Consider the following 18,875-nt stretch of genomic DNA (forward strand, 5'->3'; position numbering starts at 1 on the left):
TGTTCAGTGGCTAAGTTGTGTCTGACTCTTTATGACCCCATGGACTGCAACACACCAGGCCTCCCTGTCCTTCACTATCTCCTGGAGTTTTCTCAGATTAATGTCCACTGAGTCAGTGATGCTACCTAACACCTCATCCTCTGCCTACGTTTCTAAACCCTCACCTAAGCAGAGAGAAACGAGCTCTTCCCTGCTGTAGGTTAGAAGAAAGGTGATTTCTGGTATAATAAAAGCAGACTAACTTTTTCAGCTCCAGATCCAAGATATACTGAAGGGTGATTGTCAGACAGAGAGAAAGAGGAGCAGGTGGAAATTGTGGGCAGGCAGGGCAGATGGCACTCGGCACTGGCTGACGCTTGAAGAGCATGAGGAGCCTCCCCCAAAGATAATAACACGTTTCTCCTTTCAAACCAGCACTTGGCGGAAGTAATAACAGTGGTTCAGGCTGTAATCAGTTTAAAGGAGGAGTATATGACAAACAGTAGCTCCAAACATTAAAAAAAAAGAACAAATACAAAATAAGAGGTATAGTCCAAGTAACAAAATGAATAAATGAATTTGAGATTCTTTTCAGCTCCTCCGATGTAAATCATTACTCAATTGCTAGAGAAAGGAAGCAAGCATTTGGGCTGTCCTGAAGAGCAGGCCCTTGGTCTTGGCCAGTCATACTCATACTTCCAGCTACCCTGAATAAGACCATTTGGTTTGTATCTTGCTCCTCTCTGTAAGGCCTTCTTAAAAAACATTGAGAAATTTAAAAAATTACTGGCAAGTAAGAAAAAGAATTATCTAATTTCAACAGGACTTACTTTCTCGTTCCATACCTCTGTAGACTGTTTTCTGCTACTATCTAATGCTGCCCAAATAGAAGCTACCCCGACCTCCAGAGATGAGTCACCGTTAGAACGCATGGCAAGACGAGCCTTGAGTCAACAGTGTGACTGTTTGTCCTCACAGGCTCCTGAGCGAATCAAATAAAAGGGTTCATTAAAACAGCACGTAACCTTCACCAATACTTGGTCTGACTGTTCTCCTGGGACAGGTCAGCCACAACTGAGCTGATAATGAGGCCAGCCAGTTTTTAACAAAAGCAGTCAGATTTATGAATCCCTGGAGCAGGTCAGCATATACTTACTCACCTTTCTGACTCCCTCTGACAGTTCTCACACAAGGAGGGCCCAGGCCCTCTGGATGTTGAGGGATGAAGCTAGGACAGACAGAGCTCCCTGACTCCCTGCCCACAGCACAGAGCACTGGGTCCAGAGAGCTTGGCATTACTCAAGGGAGGCAGGGGAAGGGCTCCCAGGGCGTCCAGCTCCTGGCATTGACAGATGTGCCATTATATTATCTACCCAGCCCTCACAGAAGGTGCATGGAGCAATCTTTTCATCTCATCCTACCAACCTTAGCAAGTTAAACTGTAACTATGGAAGCAGCAGGAAACTGGACGGGTCTCCTACAACTGTGGTCATGGGCTTCCCAGAGCATCATGCTCTCTCCAGCCTTCAGGGCAGGCAGGGAATTTCTTTAGAGTAAATCAAATCTACTGCCAACTCAGTGATCCCTGATACCAGGGCACCAGGTGCTCCACCTCAGTCAGTTCAGTTCAGTCGCTCAGTCGTGTCCAACTCTGCATCCCCATGAATCGCAGCACACCAGGCCTCCCTGTCCATCACCAACTTCCGGAGTTCACTCAGACTCACGTCCATCGAGTCAGTGATGCCATCCAGCCATCTCATCCTCTGTCGTCCCCTTCTCCTCCTGCCCCCAGTCCCTCCCAGCATCAGAGTCTTTTCCATTGAGTCAATTCTTCGCATGAGGTGGCCAAAGTACTGGAGTTTCAGTCTCAACATCAGTCCTTCCAGTGAATATTCAGGACTGATCTCCTTTAGAATGGACTGGTTTGATCTCCTTGCAGTCCAAGGGACTCTCAAGAGTCTTCTCCAACACCACAGTTCAGAAGCATCAATTCTTTGGCGCTCAGCTTTCCTATCCAATAAAGATGGCACCTGGGGTGAACTGAACACCTCTGCTCTAACTCTAGATTTCTAGGATGCTATCTCAGTCTTTCCACTCATTCATAAACAAAAGGGGGCTATTTATTATTAACACCACATGGTTGGTGCACCCTGAGAGTTTAAAAAGTTTTTATTTTTATCAACTATAAAAAGAAATCACTACTGTAAAGACTCAACAAATAGAGGAACTCTTCCACCCCCCCACCAAAAAGAAATGCCACAGCAATCCCCAGTTTACATTAGAGCCTCTTTCTTCAACTTCTGTGTCTTTCACACCTTGATAATACTGGTCATAGACTCAGTTAACGCTTTTGATCACAGGAAAAACAAAACAAAGGCAGATCTAAGCGGAGCCCAGGCTCACCTACTAATACCTTCAGTAATGTGGCACCTGGACTGGAGTCCCAACTCTGCCCCTCACTAGCTGTGTGATACTGGGGCAAGTCAGCCCCTCAGAGCTTTTGTTTTCTTATCAAAATACGAGATGATACATGTAAAGTACTTGGCAGCACACCTGGCACACGGGAATGGTTAAAAAATAACTCTAGTCTCTACTTGATCTCATCACTTGGTCAAGTACACCCCTTCAGAACCTTAAACAGTCTTGCCTTATAAATAAATAAATCTGTATTCTTAAGCCAAACACAAATACTTAGAATTATGAATGATCCCTGCTTGAAGATATTCATTTAACTATAGTCCAATTTTTTTCAGAGCCATTTGTAATTATTCTATCCAAATTTTTTCATCTAAAGGAACATATCGCAACTAACTGAACGTCACCCCCACTCATCACTCCTGACCACACCGCGCTTACTCAGTATTCTGCCTTCAGCACTGCAACTGCTCTGCTATCATCATCCTTCCTGTCTTTCCAAATCTGTGCTTTTACATCAGCTCCACCTCTGCTTTATCTCTGCCTTAACTAACCCCCAGCCGTGCACACAAATCATACATTCTGACTGTGTGGTGCTCTACTGACCACATTCACACTTCACCTGGACCGAATGGCACGCGTGTTTCATCTCCCCACTGCACTGAGAACTTCGAGCTGGGAGTAATAACTTATCCTTCAAGTCTCCACATTCAATAATGTACACTGATTTGTACATCAGTGCAGATGTGTCGATAAGTCCTTACTGGTGACTGTCTATCCTCTACCCCAATTCTAAGGCGTTCTCAGAGGCAGAGCTGACTCCATTTTAGCCAGAATTGCTACCGGAGGACTTGCTAGTGTTCACACAAGTGCCTTCTGAATAAGATTCTGATTCACTTAAGAAGAAAAGGAGGCTCTGATTTCTCTTTGGGGTCCAAGTGCCACATTCTCAATGCATTATAGGCAACAGTCTTGGATATCATCTGCAATGAGAAACTTTTCTCTGTGGTTCTTGCAAATGCTATTTCTAAATGATCCTACAGTTTATGAAATAAGCCCCCAACTCCACCCAGGCCAGGGCAATGACAGACTTAAAGGGCAACAGTCCCTAAAGCCATAAAGGAGCAAAAAATAATTAACAGGTTTGAAACCCAGGAAAAAAGTGCAGTCTCTGGCCAGGAGCAGCAGCCCTCTCAGGCTACAGTGACGGCCGAGCCATGGAGCTCGACTGGGTGGAGGGGCCTCCATTACAGAAAGCACTGGGGCAACAGGTTCTGCTTTCTGCAGCTCCCATCTTCACAGCACACTCAACTGCTTCAGAGTTCTCCTTCTAACAGGGCATGCTTACCCTAGGGCCTGTACCACCTGGAATAGCCATACCCTGAAGGGTTAAATTTAAGCAAGAGCTATCTGGAGCAATAGGAACTTAGAGGAAAAATCTTTTCTTAGAATGTTAAGACGTGAAGACTTTCCTCCAATATAAGCCATTCCCTCGCCTATTTGCTTCTTTTTTTTTTTTTTTTTTCTATTTTTTTTTTCTATTTGCTTCTTATATCCTGTACGACTAACATGATTCCACACAATCCTTTATAATGACCATCTAACTAATAAATCAATCTTGTTACCCTTCTACTGAATGAAGTCCCTCTTTCGACCATGTGGAGAAAGAGTTCACATCACCAAGTTTGTTTTCTTAATTTGCCTGTGGATCTAGACCACATATAAAGCACTGATCAGAAAAATGCCATTCTTAAAACACAGCAAGCTGTCCCTCAAATAACAATCAATTTTATTTTTAAAATATTGAGGGTGAATGCCAGCATGAAGCAAGCAAAGACTTAACAGTTATACGATTCTATAAATGGGAAGCTAAGCTTAATGCATCACATTTTTATTCGAAGAAGGAACAGCAGTGCTCACAGGCCCTGCCACACAAATCACCTACAACAGTTAGCTCTCAGCAGCAGGGCTTTATTCAACCAACCAAAAACAACCAGCAACCGTCTTCACCCTTAGCAGAATATGGAAGGCGCTGTGTAATCAGCAAGCATAGGGAAGCAGATCAAGAGATCAAACACCTAGAAGACAGTCTTAGAACAATCAGAATATTTAAAATTATGATTAACTCAACAAACAATTCTCTCACTTATTCTGCACACATGAAAAGTCAAAATATCACTTGGGCCACTCTGGGTTGTCAGTGAGGAGGCAGATGGGCCACAAGAGACGGGAAGATAATCAAGGCTTGGGAACTAGGTCAGTAAAGTGGAAGCCCAACAACATGTAGGATAAATAATTGAGTCTGTCTTTTTCTTCAGGAAAAACACTCTACCCAAAACCAAAAAAAATAAACAGTAGGAACAAATTCCAAAGGTGTGTTATTGCTCTACATTTAGTACACATTTACACTGGAAGAATGCCTGGTGATATTTTGACTTTTTTTTTTTTTAATGCTAAAGGTAAAGAACTCTGTTCTTTCAACACCCAAACCAGAGCAGAGAGACAGCAGTATTTATAAAATGTGGATGGAGGAGTTAATACCCACAGGACCTGGAGATGGGGGAGGGGGGGAGGGGAGAAGGGGTAGGTTTTTGTGCTATTGCATTGGCAGGAGAGCTAAGCAGTCTTAAAGAACATTCTAGGCTTCTAGGTTTGCCAGAAGGGGTATCACAAATCCCAACGCCCACCGCCTATCCCTTCTCCTCTTCTCCGAGGGCACCTACCTTACTGTAAGTCACTACTGATAAGTTGTTTGCGTGACTGCTGGGGGATAGATTTACAGAGTTCTGTGAGAGTCTATTCTCATCTTGCTCGGTTTGGTCAGGAGCAGGAGCCCATGTGTTTTTGCTGATCGAGTCGAACTCGGAACCCCCAGGGTCTTTTAAGTTGTTTTCATCTGATTGTCGGTTCTTTTGGGGAGAGGCAAACGGGTTGAAGTTTCCTTCTACCTTGCGATGTGGCTGTGTGTTGAACTCCGTTTCAAAAGATGACAGCTGCTGCGTGACTCCTAAAAGTCCACCCACTTCCACACTGAGAATGACCCAGATGACATCTGAAACAAAAAGGCAACTCATGTCAACGCCCGGCATACCCTCAAGGCTCAAAGCAGCCATCACGGAGAACCCCAGATACCACCCAAACCACACAAAGAAATGTTCCTACATGCTACTTTAGAAGCTTTACTGACAGAGTAACCTATTACATTTGCATTGCATGCAGTTCTACATTTTTAGTAATGTCAAGTTCAAACTCTGGTACAAAATCAGTAGAGGTCTATGGTTGAGACCCATGAAACTATTTGTAAAAAGGTCCCTAGTTGATTTTGATGCATAACCATATTTGGAAATCATTACTCCAAAGAACAATGATCAATATATACAAACCCAAAGGCAATATTTTCAGAATTACAAACTCATGGGTTTTACTTTATTTTGTAGATTTAACTCAGAAAATTCAGGGCAGGCATACCTCTTGAGTTTATTTAAAAAAAAAAAAAAAAAAGAAGTGCCTGTAATGACTAGAATTGCAACTTATTAACCACCTCCCTCTTGGGCTATTTAGAGTGACCACCTATTGTCCAAACTAGGACAACTGAGAGTAAACGAGGCAACTATTAATAGTTATACCAGGAGGAAACCAGCACTAACCCTAACATATGAGAACAGATATCACCCTGGCTATTTTCACTATCTATGAGTTGGTTCATAAAGAAGGCTGAGTGCTGAAGATTTGATGCTTCCAAACTGTGGTTCTGGAGAAGACTCTTTAGAGTCCCTTGGACAGCAAGGAGATCAAATCAGTCAATGACAAAGGAAATCAATCTTGAATATTCATTGAAAGGACTAATGCTAAAGCTGAAGCTCCAATACGTTGGCCACCTGATGTGACTCACTGGAAAAGACCCTGATGCTGGGAAAGACTGAAGGCAGGAGGAGTAGGGGACAACAGAGGATGAGATTGTTAGATGGCATCACTGATTAAATGGGCATGAATTTGGGCAAACTCCAGGAGACGGTGATGGACAGGGAAGCCTGGCACGCTGCAGTCCATGGGGTTGCACAGAGTCAGACACAACTGAGTGACTCAACAACAAGTTCAAAAGATATCAAATTCAGTATGCCTCAGGCTTTCTAAAATAATTCAAGTTAATACCAACTTAATCTGTCAGATATGGAAACTGTACCATCTACACTGAAACTGTAAGAGGTTTCTTTGGAAAGATGCATTGTAGGACTTTTGGTCATAATTCAGTTCTTCATTTTCCTTTCCTTGTCAGCAAGCACTTGTACTCAAGTAACCCTTATGGCACTTAATAATGGCCCCAAAGTGCAAGAGTACTGATGCTGGCCAATTCAGATATTCCAAAGAGAAGTCATAACGTGCTTCAACTGCAAAGGTGAAAAGCTTTCAACTGAATAAGGAAAGAGAAGCAAAACCATATACTGAGGTTGCTAAGACTTAGAGTAACAAATCTTCTAACCATGAAACTGTGAAGGAAAAAGGAAACTTCATGCTAGTTTTGCTGTTACACTTTAAACTGCAAAAGTGAGATCCACAGCAAGTGGTAAGTGCTTTGTTAAGATGGAAAAGGTGTTGAATTTGGACAATAAGCTATTTTGAGAGAGACTACATTCACATAACTTATTACTGTATATTGTCTTAACTGTTCAAATATATTATTGTTGACAATCTCTTAATGTGAATAATTTGTAAATTAGGCTTTATCATAGTTAGGTATGTATAGGGAAAAACAGTATATATAGGGTTCAGTGCTGTCTGTGGTTTCACCGTCCATACTAGAGGGTCTCAGAACATATCCCCCACAGATAAGTGGGGGACTAGTGTACAAATGGGAGAAGGCAATGGCATCCCACTCCAGTACTCCTGCCTGGCAAATCCCATGGACGGAGGAGCCTGGTGGGCTGCAGTACATGGGGTCGCTAGGAGTCGGACACGACTGAGCGACTTCACTTTCACTTTTTACTTTCACGCACTGGAGAAGGAAATGGCAACCCACTCCAGTGTTCTTGCCTGGAGAATCCCAGGGACGGGGAGCCTGGTGCGCTGCTGTCTATGGGGTCGCACAGAGTCGGACACAACTGAAGTGACTTAGCAGTAGCAGCAGTACTGTATAAATATATAAGCCTAGAACAAAAAGATGGAGAAGCTCTATACAGTCAGCAAAAACAAGACCGGGAGCTGACTGTAGCTCAGATCATGAACTCCTTATTCCAAATTCAGACTTAAATTGAAGAAAGCAGGGAAAACCACTAGACCATTCAGATATGACCTAAATCAAATCCCTTATGATCATACAGTGGAAGTGAGAAATAGATTTAAGGGACTAGATCTGATAGAGTGCCTGATGAACTATGGACGGAAGTTTGTGACATTGTACAGGAGACAGGGATCAAGACCATCCCCATGGAAAAGAAATGCAAAAAAGCAAAATGGCTGTCTGGGGAGGCCTTACAAATAGCTGTGAAAAGAAGAGAAGAGAAAAGCAAAGGAGAAAAGGAAAGATATAAGCATCGGAATGCAGAGTTCCAAAGAATAGCAAGGAGAGATAAGAAAGCCTTCCTCAGTGATCAATGCAAAGAAATAAAGGAAAACAACAGAATGGGAAAGACTAGACATCTCTTCAAGAAAATCAGAGATACCAAAGGAACATTTCATGCAAAGATGGGCTCGATAAAGGACAGAAATGGTATGGACCTAACAGAAGCAAAAGATATTAAGAAGTGGCAAGAATATACAGAACTGTACAAAAAAGATCTTCAGGACCCAGATAATCACAATGGTGTGATCACTCACCTAGAACCAGACATCCTGGAATGTGAAGTCAAGTGGGCTGTAGGAAGCATCACTACCAACAAAGCTAGTGGAGGTGATGAAATTCCAGTTGAGCTATTTCAAATCCTGAAAGATGATGCTATGAAAGTGCTGCACTCGATATGCCAGCAAATTTGGAAAACTCAGCAGTGGCCACAGGACTGGAAAAGGTCAGTTTTCATTTCAATCCCAAAGAAAGGCAATGCCAAAGAATGCTCAAACTACTGCATAACTGCACACTCATCTCACACGCTAGTAAAGTAATGCTCAAAATTCTCCAAGCCAGGCTTCAGCAATGAACCGTGAACTTCCAGATGTTCAAGCTGGTTTTAGAAAAGGCAGAGGAACCAGAGATCAAACTGCCAACATCCGCTGGATCATGGAAAAAGCAAGAGAGTTCCAGAAAAACATCTATTTCTGCTTTATTGACTATGCCAAAGTCTTTGACTGTGTGGATCACAATAAACTGTGGAAAACTCTGAAAGAGATGGGAATACCAGACCACCTGACCTGCCTCTTGAGAAATCTGTATGCAGATCAGGAAGCAACAGTTAGAACTGGACATGGAACAACAGACTGGTTCCAAATAGGAAAAGGAATACATCAAGGCTGTATATTGTCACCCTGCTTATTTAACTTCTATGTAGAGTACATCATGAGAAACACTGGGCTGGAAGAAGCACAAGCCGGAATCAAGATTGCCGGGAGAAATATCAATAACCTCGGATATGCAGATGACACCACCCTTATGGCAGAGAGTGAAGAGGAACTAAAAAGCCTCTTGATGAAAGTAAGAGAGGAGAGTGAAAAAGTTGGCTTAAAGCTCAACATTCAGAAAATGAAGATCAAGGCATCTGGTCCCATCACTTCATGGGAAAAAGATGGGGAAACAGTGGAAACAGTGTCAGACTTTATTTTTTTGGGCTCCAAAATCACTGAAGATGGTGACTGCAGATAGGAAATTAAAAGACGCTTACTCCTTGGAAGGAAAGTTATGATCAGCCTAGATAGCATATTAAAAAGCAGAGACATTGCTTTGCCAACAAAGGTCCATCTAGTCAATGCTATGGTTTTTCCAGTGGTCATGTATGGATGTGAGAGTTGGACTGTGAAGAAAGCTGAGTGCTTAAGAATTGATGCTTTTGAACTGTGGTGTTGGAAAAGACTCTTGAGAGTCCCTTGGACTGCAAGGAGATCCAACCAGTCCATTCTAAAGGAGATCAGTCCTGGGTGTTCATTGGAAGGACTAAAGCTGAAACTCCAATACTTTGGCCACCTCATGCGAAGAGTTGACTCACTGGAAAAGACCCTGATGCTGGGAGGGATTGGGGGCAGGAAGAGAAGGGGACGACAGAGGATGAGATGGCTGGATGGCATCACCGACTCGATGGACGTGAGTTTGAGTGAACTCCAGGAGTTGGTGATGGACAGGGAGGCCTGGTGTGCTGCGATTCATGGGGTCGCAGAGTCAGACGCGACTGAGCGACTGAACTGAACTGAGAACAAATACACTAAAAAGGAAATTGAAGAAAACTCTTCTGGATTATGTTTGTTCTCAGTTTTCAATTCTATATCTGAAAAAGGGGATCTTAATTGTCAGATAGTCATAAATACTTGATTTAAGGTTAGTGATTTGGAAGCTGTATTAAAACTTGGTTGTATCCAAATAAACTGAGCCAGAGCAGTAGTGAGTGGAGATGCAGTGACATCTACTGTTCACTTCTATAATGAGCAACTCTTTTTACCTATTGTGAAGAGGAAGCTAAAGCTGCTAGTAACACTAGTGTGGATCAAGGAATGGACATCCATTTCAGACACACTGTTAAAGCAAGTGTAAAACTTTACATAAGTATCAAAAAAGTTCAACTTGTGGATTTAACACTGTAAACAAAGACAGGCAGAGTACCACTTCATTTAGAAATGTGGAAGAGGAGCCAGGAATGGGGGTCAGAGGACATTATCATTCAAGACTTTCATACAAGGTTCAATCTCATAAACTGATACCATGTGGCTTTTAAAGAACAATTCAATGGCAGGCAGCCTGAGGGAGACTCATTCTGTGCTCTCTTATTTTATACTTTCTAACCAAAGGCAACATTCCTTCACTCTATTATTAATTTTTTCCAAGCAAAATGCCTTGTCTTTTAGTATATTAATTCCTACTTTTGTCTTCCACTCATCTGTTTACCAAAATTGTCTTGTAAAATATGGTATGGATAGCATACTCGGCTATAGGTCATATGTTTCATTCTCTTAGCTCAGGAAACTCTTATGAGAAGGAACAGACTTTTCTGAAGGCTGTTAGCAGTACGAGACTAATGCTTTGACAGCGAAAGCTTCTTCAATACAACTCACTGAGCCTTAATCATACTTAAGCCATCATAGTCTCTTCACCTTGGCTATTTTTCTGTACTGTTCACAGATTCTACATAATAGCTGTAAAAGGAATGTCACTTAAGGAGTCCCTGATTCATAAACACCAAATAATAAACAGCCCAGTTCTGATTCTCCAAAGTCACTACCATGATGGAGCATTCTGCAGACTACATTACGAAGTCTTCTTCATACTACTACTTCTTCACTACACTATGAAGACTACATCTTCTCCATGGTACCATCTGAGCCCTCCTCATTCTACCTATAGACCTCACATTCCACCCCACACATAGTGTGTGTGTGTGTATTTTAATTAAACAAATTAAAAGGATGATAATGAATGGTCCAATAAACTTATTTCAAACAGGCTGACCATTTCCAATTCTTGCCAGAGCACCTTAACTACTGAGATTAAACCTGCCAACCAGGTATTTCACTATCTCTCATTCAAGTACTAAGCAGGCCCGATCCTGCTTAGCTTCTGAGATCAGAAGAGAACCCGTGCATTCAGGATGGCATGGCCGTATATCAGGTTATTTCACTGTCTCTGATGATAAAACCACAGCTGTAAGAAACTTTAGGAGTTATCTAATGGAACTGTTTCACTTTCTAGATGAAGGATTTGTGGTCTGGAGGTAGAAGTGATGGCCCAAAGTCAGACTTCAAGTTAGAAGTTAACCATGATGATTATCAAGAACTTCTAGCTCTTAGTATAGCTTTTTAAACCCACATTTCTTTCTTCCCCACAGGAATTTGGGAACCAAGTGTCTAGGGAATGAAAGCTTTAGTTAAGTCAGTCTCATTTCCCAGGACCATAATATCTTTACTGATAGGCATATGATCTTTGGCACCAATAACAAGAATGGGTCAACACAGGATGTACTAGAAAAGTAGCCAAGAAAATATAACCAAGTATCAAGCCTACACTGTCAAGACTTACTGAGCAAATGGAGAAACTGAGTTTAGATGTCTTGCCTTAAGGCAAATTTTTAAAAAGCACCTGAGCCAGAACTTTGGGGTGAGAAGGTGATGCAAATCTTATTTCCTTCAACTCGTCTCTTTTACATATAATAAAACCTGTAATAGTAAGTATAAACTTTTAATAAGTCTATACTTCCTTTTGTAGAAATGTGTCATAAATTACTGAAGAGAGAACATAACCTTTTAACTCTTAAGTTTAGACTATCAGAAGTGTGGAGTAAAATGGAAACATTAAACTTGTAGACAAAATCCATCATCTTAATCAATCATGCTGACATACAAACACATCCCAGATTAAAGAATATGAAAACCACTTAAATAACATCATAATAAAAGTAAACAAGCACCTACGATTTGTCCACTACAATAGAAATAGTTTTAAAAAATGAGTACAATATTAGAACTGGTAAACTTGTTTCTTGTGGGAATATAGGTTACAATATATTTATAGTACAGGAACGGGTATACTGGGCTGAATATAAGTAAATGGATAGTGGGTGCAAGGTTTTTCTTCATGGAAGAAGGACGTTACAGTAAAGCAAGCAAAGAAGGCATTCTAAAACCCTGTGGTACTGGATTAAAGTCAGACACATCAATGCAAACTCACCATTATCCTAATATATATACAAATAAAGAAACAGAAACAACTAGACATTCTGCATACAGGGGTAGTGGGCATATACACATACTCTAGCTCTAATTACTAATGTGACCTACAAGTAATGACTCCCCAGGAGCAATGGCCACTCCTAGTGTTCAGTGGTTCCTAAACACTATTCTCTAATGAAAAAAACCAAGGGCTTCTTGGAGAAATGGCTAATTCTAGGGCTGGGGCATGGAAAATTTAAGAAAAGCCTGGAACATCTTGTTGCACCAGAAAGTAAGGAAGTGCTCAAAACACAAAAAGATGGAGCATGTTACAGGGATACAGGAGCCATCTGAAAGAGCTCCCTCTGGAGCTGGAACAACATGGGCGACAAGATAATGGAGCACTGCATTGTAACTCCAATTATAAAATAAATATACATGAGTTCATAGTTCTATAAATAAATGAGGGAGAAGAGACAAACTTTCTTACAAAACAATTCCAAATAATATACATACATACATATAGATAGATAGATAGATATAGATATATAATATATAAAGATACTCTCCCTTCCAAGAGGTACAGCTTAATTCTATACACCGTCCCCAACCCACTCTATCTTAGTGACAGCATAGGGAAAGAGAAAAGGATTAACTTTATGGTGGAGAAACTGGCAAACAAACTACTTAACCAAGTGACCAAGGTTAGTTTCATCAGAGATATTTTGCAAATATCAAGTACCCCTACCTCGCCATAGGGCACTTCAGGGCACTTCACTTTCGTAGTATTCTTTCCTAAACTTGTAACATCAGTCCAATAATGTGGAAAACATCAGATAAGCTCAGACTGGAGGACATTATAAAGGACAGTTTATATAAAGGATACTTGCCAGTATTCCTCAAAACTATCAGGGGATATGAAAAACATGCAAAGACAGAAACTGTCACAGACCAGAGGAGACTGGGACACATGACCAGTAAGCGTAACATGGGACTCTAGTTTCTGGAACAGAAGGATTTCTGACACAGAAAGGTAGGAAAAACGATGAAATGCAAAGTCTGGAGTTGAGTTCATAGTAAGGTACCAACATCGACGCCTTCACACTAGCAAGAGTGTCGTGATTATGTAAGATGCTAACAGTGGGGCAAACCGGGTACATGGGGACTCTGTTCAACTATGAAACTAACTGTAAAGCTAAAAATTGTTACAAGTTTACTAAAATAATTAGTATAGTATTTTAAAAGTGTATTTTCAGACATTAAAAGGTAAAGTTGTAACAAAGCCAACACTAACAGTTCTCTCTGTAGTGAAGTGACGACAAAGGAGAGTACTTTGATCTACAGGGGACAGAACAAAGCTGTAGCAGGGCAGGCAGGAGGAGCCATCACTCACTCAGTTCTTCAGAGGTCTCAAAAAGACCACCCCATCAACTGGACTCGAGTCATTCCTACCTGCAGGGAAATCTCACCCTTATGGGTCAGCCCCTTCTCAGCAGTGCAGTAAGGGCATTACAGTCTTCAAACAGGAACAGCAAGGACTGCACAAATGAACCAGCTTGATGTGGATACTGGGCTGAAACTGCCTAATTCCAGAGCCTGCCTGTGCCCCACACAAGATACAAATGGAAGCCACGGAAAGCAAGTGATAAACTGCTGCATTAATAGGTTCTACTTGGTCTGGGTTCCCAAGGGGAAAGGGCTGGAGGCTTCAGAAAGTACCACTTTCAAAGATCCATTATATAAGGACACCTCAAAGTAATTCCAACTGTGGCTAGGACTGAAATCTCACAGTCTTCTGAGCTCTAGAACAACTGCCTTGGGCTCATCCCCAAGAGCTGTGAGACAGCACCAGGAGACACAGGCTGGTTTTAGCCACTCCTAGATTTGGATTTGGAGACTGCAAATTCAAATCCTTCCTAAAGCTCAACTCATCTTCAAAGCACTGTAGGAACTCCATATTTCTCCCTGAGGATTAAGAAACAACTTAGGTCTACAGAGGTAAACAGGCTCTAGTCAGCTGCTGGGCTACAAGCCATAGGGGCTCATGTTTCATTTCCAGAGTAGGGAGGCTGGGTGTGCGCTGCCTGGCTTCAGTGAGAAGGGAGAGTCAGTGGAAAGGAGAGTCTGCGTGCTGGTGGTCTGGCAGCCTGAAACATGCCTCTATCAGGTAGTGCAAAGGTCGGCGTTACAGCAGGTCTCGACACCTCTGTCTCTGTCCAGCATCAATCTCCAGTCTGCATTTCCATACTCTTTACTCCACACACGCTTTGCTCCCGTGACACCTGCCCAGGCACTTAGATACTTTCACTATTAACACAACACCTACCTTAGGATCTACGGGGGAAGGGACAGCCGGGCTCCAGTTCATCCGCTCCTCACAGGCAACTCTTGATTTCTGGGGCCTAGGCGCCATCTACAGCAGAGTGACTGCTCCAGGGCTGCCTCTACTCAACTCCGCCTCCCTCCCCATCCTCACTCCCCTCCATCTTGCCACACTGTGTAGTAAAAACGTATCCCTTAGTTTCATATTTTCTCAGGAATTTCTTTTTAAAATTTACTTTTGATGGAAAGATAACTGCTTTACAATACTGTGTTAGTCTCTGCCATACATCAACGAGAACCAGCCACAGGTATACATGTGTCCTCTCCCTCCTGAACCTCCCTCCCACCTCCCACCCCATCCCACCTCGCCAAGTGGTCACAGAGACCCAGTCTGCATTCCCTGAATCACACAGCACATTCCCACTGGCTGTCTATTTTACATATGGTAGTGTGTCTGCTTCCATGCTGCTCTCTCAATTCATCCCATCCTCTCCTCCCACTTCCCTTTGTCCTTAAGTCTGATCTCTGTGTCTGCATCTCCACTGCTGCCCTGCAAACAGGTTCGTTAACAGTCCCCAAGCAGCAGGAGGAAATAAACGGCAAGTGGCAGACTTTTTTTTTTCTTTTCTCTTCTAATCCTGCATTGTCAAGGCACCTGGTTCCACTTGAACTGAACTTTATCTCAAATCTTGAGCTAACCAATGAGTTTTTCTCAGGGACATATCTTCCTTAAGGGAGAAGGGGACGACAGAGGATGAGACAGTTGGATGGCATCACCGACTCAACGGACATGAGTTTGAGTAAGCTCCAGGAGTTGCTGATGGGCAGGGAGGCCTGGCGTGCTGCAGTCCATGGGGTCGCAAAGAGTCGGACACGACTGAGTGACTGAACTGAAGCTATGTTAATGAACTATGTATTTGCTTGAAAATCTGCCTTTCTTCAAGATTCATGTCAATTGTTTTATGACTGGGGATGACTCACCTGGTGCCAATGCTACCTCAAAATGCATGTTGTGGGTGAGGGGTCTGGTGCAACTCTCTCAGTTTTGAGGTGTTTCCTTCCTCTAATTAGCAGCTTCCTAACAGGTAAATAACTCCTTGCTAAAAACTAGCAAGGGGGCATTCTTTCTGTCCCCTTCTGATGTCTATGTCAGAAGCTTTCACTATCTCTTTTATACTTTAATAAAACTTTGCTACACATAAAGCTCTGAGTGATCAAGCCTTGTCACTGGCTCCAGGTCAAATTCCTCTCCTCCGGAGGCCAAGAATCCCGGCATCCTTCACAGCTCGTAGCAGTAACCTTTCAGTACCGTCTTTCTAGATTCCACATATATGCATTAATATACAATATTTGTTTTTCTCTTTCTGACTTACTTCACTCTTTGTAATAGGCTCTAGGTTCATCCACTTCATTAGCACTGACTCAAATGCGCTCCTTTTTATGGTTGAGCAATATTCCATTGTATATACATACCACAGCTTCTTTATCCATTCATCTGTTGATGGACATCTAAGTTGCTTCCATGTCCTTACTACTTTAAATAGTGCTGCAATGAACACTGGGGTATATGTGTCTATTTCAATTATGGCTTTCTCAGGGTATATGCCCAGAAGTGGGATTGCTGGATCACATGGTAGTTTTATTCCTAGTTTTTTAAGGAATCTCCATATTGTTCTCCATAGTGGCTGTATCAATTTACATTCCCATCAACAGTGCAAGAGGGTTCCCTTTTCCCCACATCCTCTCCAGCATTTATTATTTGTAGATCTTTTGATGATGGCCATTCTGACTGGTGTGAGGTAAGGAATTTCATTTTAAAATGAAAAGGCCTCCATAAGGAACATATTAAGCTACATTAACCTCATCATTAAATTAGCCAATAGGCCTAAGAGCACAAGGGGGAGAAGAAAGAGAAGCCCAGGACAGAGCACTGGAAGCCTGGATGAGACGAGACAGTGAGGGGTATTCAGTGCCTGGAATAGGGAGAGAGGCTCAGAAAGAAAAGCAGACATGGCAACAACAAAGAGACGATTCATTTTCACAGTTTTTTCAAATCATGCCCTATGTAATAATCACGAGCTTCTGCCGTAACACGGCAGGTGAGGGGAGAGAGGGGGTTTTAGTCGTCATTTAATCTCTTATTAAATTTTAGGATTAAAAAAAATAAATAAATAAATTTTAGGATTTAATAATCTCTTATTAAATCTTAGGATTTAATAAGGTCTTAGGAAATAAGGATTCCTACTTCCCAAACCCAGTAAAATCAGTGCCACGAAATGAAGAGTAAAAACATACACAGGTCTGAGACAAAAGATGAAAACTGGCTCAGAATGGGGGGAAAATTGCCATTAATTGGGCTGGAAGGACAGACACAGAGAAAGGTAGACACAAAGATAACAGGAGACACTGTTTCTCGCAAGGTCATTCAGATGCTGTAAAATGTTATACTGACTCTCTTTCAGTGGCTACTTGCTTTCTTATCAATGATGCCCCCAGATTAGCTTTGTTAGAGCCATCTATTATCACTGAGGCTATCCAACTGCCAAAGTGCCCTTCCCCACAACATCACCCAAATCCTAATAATCCTCCCCTCTAGCCCTACCTCAGAAACAGCAGCCAATCCAAAATTAATCCCACTTCCCCAGAGCCTTTTCTGACTCCTTCAGCAGGAACCCAAGCTTACAGAAGCTGCTGACCCCGGCCGATGTCATACATGGCACCCCACAGTTCCCCTGGAGTGCCTTCTCTCACCACGTGTCAATCAATACGCTTTTGTCAGACTACAGGCTCATTTCAGGTGCTCTCTGAACCCAGATGCCCTCCTCTCCTCCCACTCCCAGCCTCAACTCCTAGAAGCACAGAGATTCCACCCCTTCCTACCAGTCTTCTCTTCTTGTACAACTACCCTCCCCTGAAGTAGGCCTACCACCAGCTGATAACAAAAGGAAAGAGGAGTGAATTCGGGGAGGGGAAGAAAAAAAAAAAAAAGAGGAGTGAATTCAGGAGGCCAGAAAAAAAGAAAGAGGAGGAGGCCAAAGAATAAAGGAAAACCAGGAGTATACAGTACTCAAGAAGCCTAGTGACAAAAGTATATCAAGGAGAACAGAATTATTAACTGGACCCAGTGCAGCTAACAAATCAAGTAAGTTGAGAACTGAGAACAAAGCACTGGCTGCAGCATCATGTAGGTCACTGGTGATTTTGAAAAGAGCAGCAGTTTTAGTGGCGTAGGAGGGACAGAAGCCTGAATGGAAAGAAGTCATGAGACTAGGCAAACAGGAGGGAATATCCATTTCTGATACTATCAGGAATGTGAAAAAGAGAAGAGAAATGGGGAAGAAGCTAGAGAAAAATTAATAGTACATTATTTATATATGCAACAGCAAGAAATTTTTTTTATCAATCCAACCTATACGTACTTTTTCAAGGCATGTAAAACAATAATGTGTGCCAATATTATGTCTCCAAAGGATTTTTATTTCATATTGGAAGAAGTTTTAAATAACTCAGATGTCCATCAATGGAGTCTAAGCTAGAAAAATGAAGACATATCTAGCAAAGAGAATACACCACAGCCAGAAAAAGAATGAAGATTTCTACACTAATCTCTAGAATTAAGTGAAAAAAAAAGTAAGATGTATATCAGTATCTATAGTTATAACACTCCTTTGTAAGATAAGGGACACATTTACATACATCTGCTGGTGTCTGCAAAACACAACTCCAAATGGACACTCCATAAATGAATAAACAGAAACGAGCGCCTAGAGTAAGAGCAGCGGCCTAACTGAAAGGGGCAGCACGGGAGCGAGATGTCTGGGGAAACATCCCAGGATGGTGACGGCACACAGGGTAGGAGTGCTTGATAAATACAAAAAAAATATTAAATTATTTATGCAGAAGTACTTAGCACTGTAAGTGACATTAAAAAAAAATGTTTACTGTGTTACTTTGTTGGAAGATAGAGTCAATGATAAGAATAAAGTCTGATGATTGGTGACATCATCAGTAATCAGGACTACTGTAGTAGTAGAGGACTCTAACAATAACAGTAAAACAGATTTCTTGTATAAAATCCAGGAGTTTTTGATACCTATAAAAAGGATATATAATCTTTAATGCTCATCATTCATTAGTTTCACCAAAGTAAATAGAGCAATAAACCCTTACTCTTAAAGAACTGCAATTAAAGGTAAAGAATTAAGCATTTAATCTAGCCTTATTTGTAAAACTCAATTTCAGGAAAATAAATCATTGTTGATAAAGAAAAGCTTCTTCCCCCCAGAACTACCCCAGCTAATAAATGTGGGGGAAAACTGCCATTCTCTAACCCCTATTTGAAATGATTCAGGCAATAATCAATGAACAAAAACATTAGGCAA

At 41.8% G+C, this 18,875-nt stretch overlaps 1 protein-coding gene across 3 annotated transcripts in view; it reads right to left on the reverse strand.

The window, feature by feature from the left end:
* ILRUN (inflammation and lipid regulator with UBA-like and NBR1-like domains) overlaps positions 1–18,875 on the reverse strand; it is a 106,082-nt gene that overhangs the window by 13,496 nt on the left and 73,711 nt on the right. For all 3 annotated transcript variants that reach the window (XM_061397968.1, XM_061397966.1, XM_061397967.1), the window contains one exon: positions 5,118–5,446. In XM_061397968.1, the coding sequence (XP_061253952.1) occupies positions 5,118–5,446 (329 nt within the window). The remainder of the gene's footprint in view (positions 1–5,117; positions 5,447–18,875) is intronic.

Source organism: Bos javanicus, chromosome 23 (assembly GCF_032452875.1).
Source record: "Bos javanicus breed banteng chromosome 23, ARS-OSU_banteng_1.0, whole genome shotgun sequence".
Taxonomy (NCBI): Eukaryota; Metazoa; Chordata; class Mammalia; order Artiodactyla; family Bovidae; genus Bos; species Bos javanicus.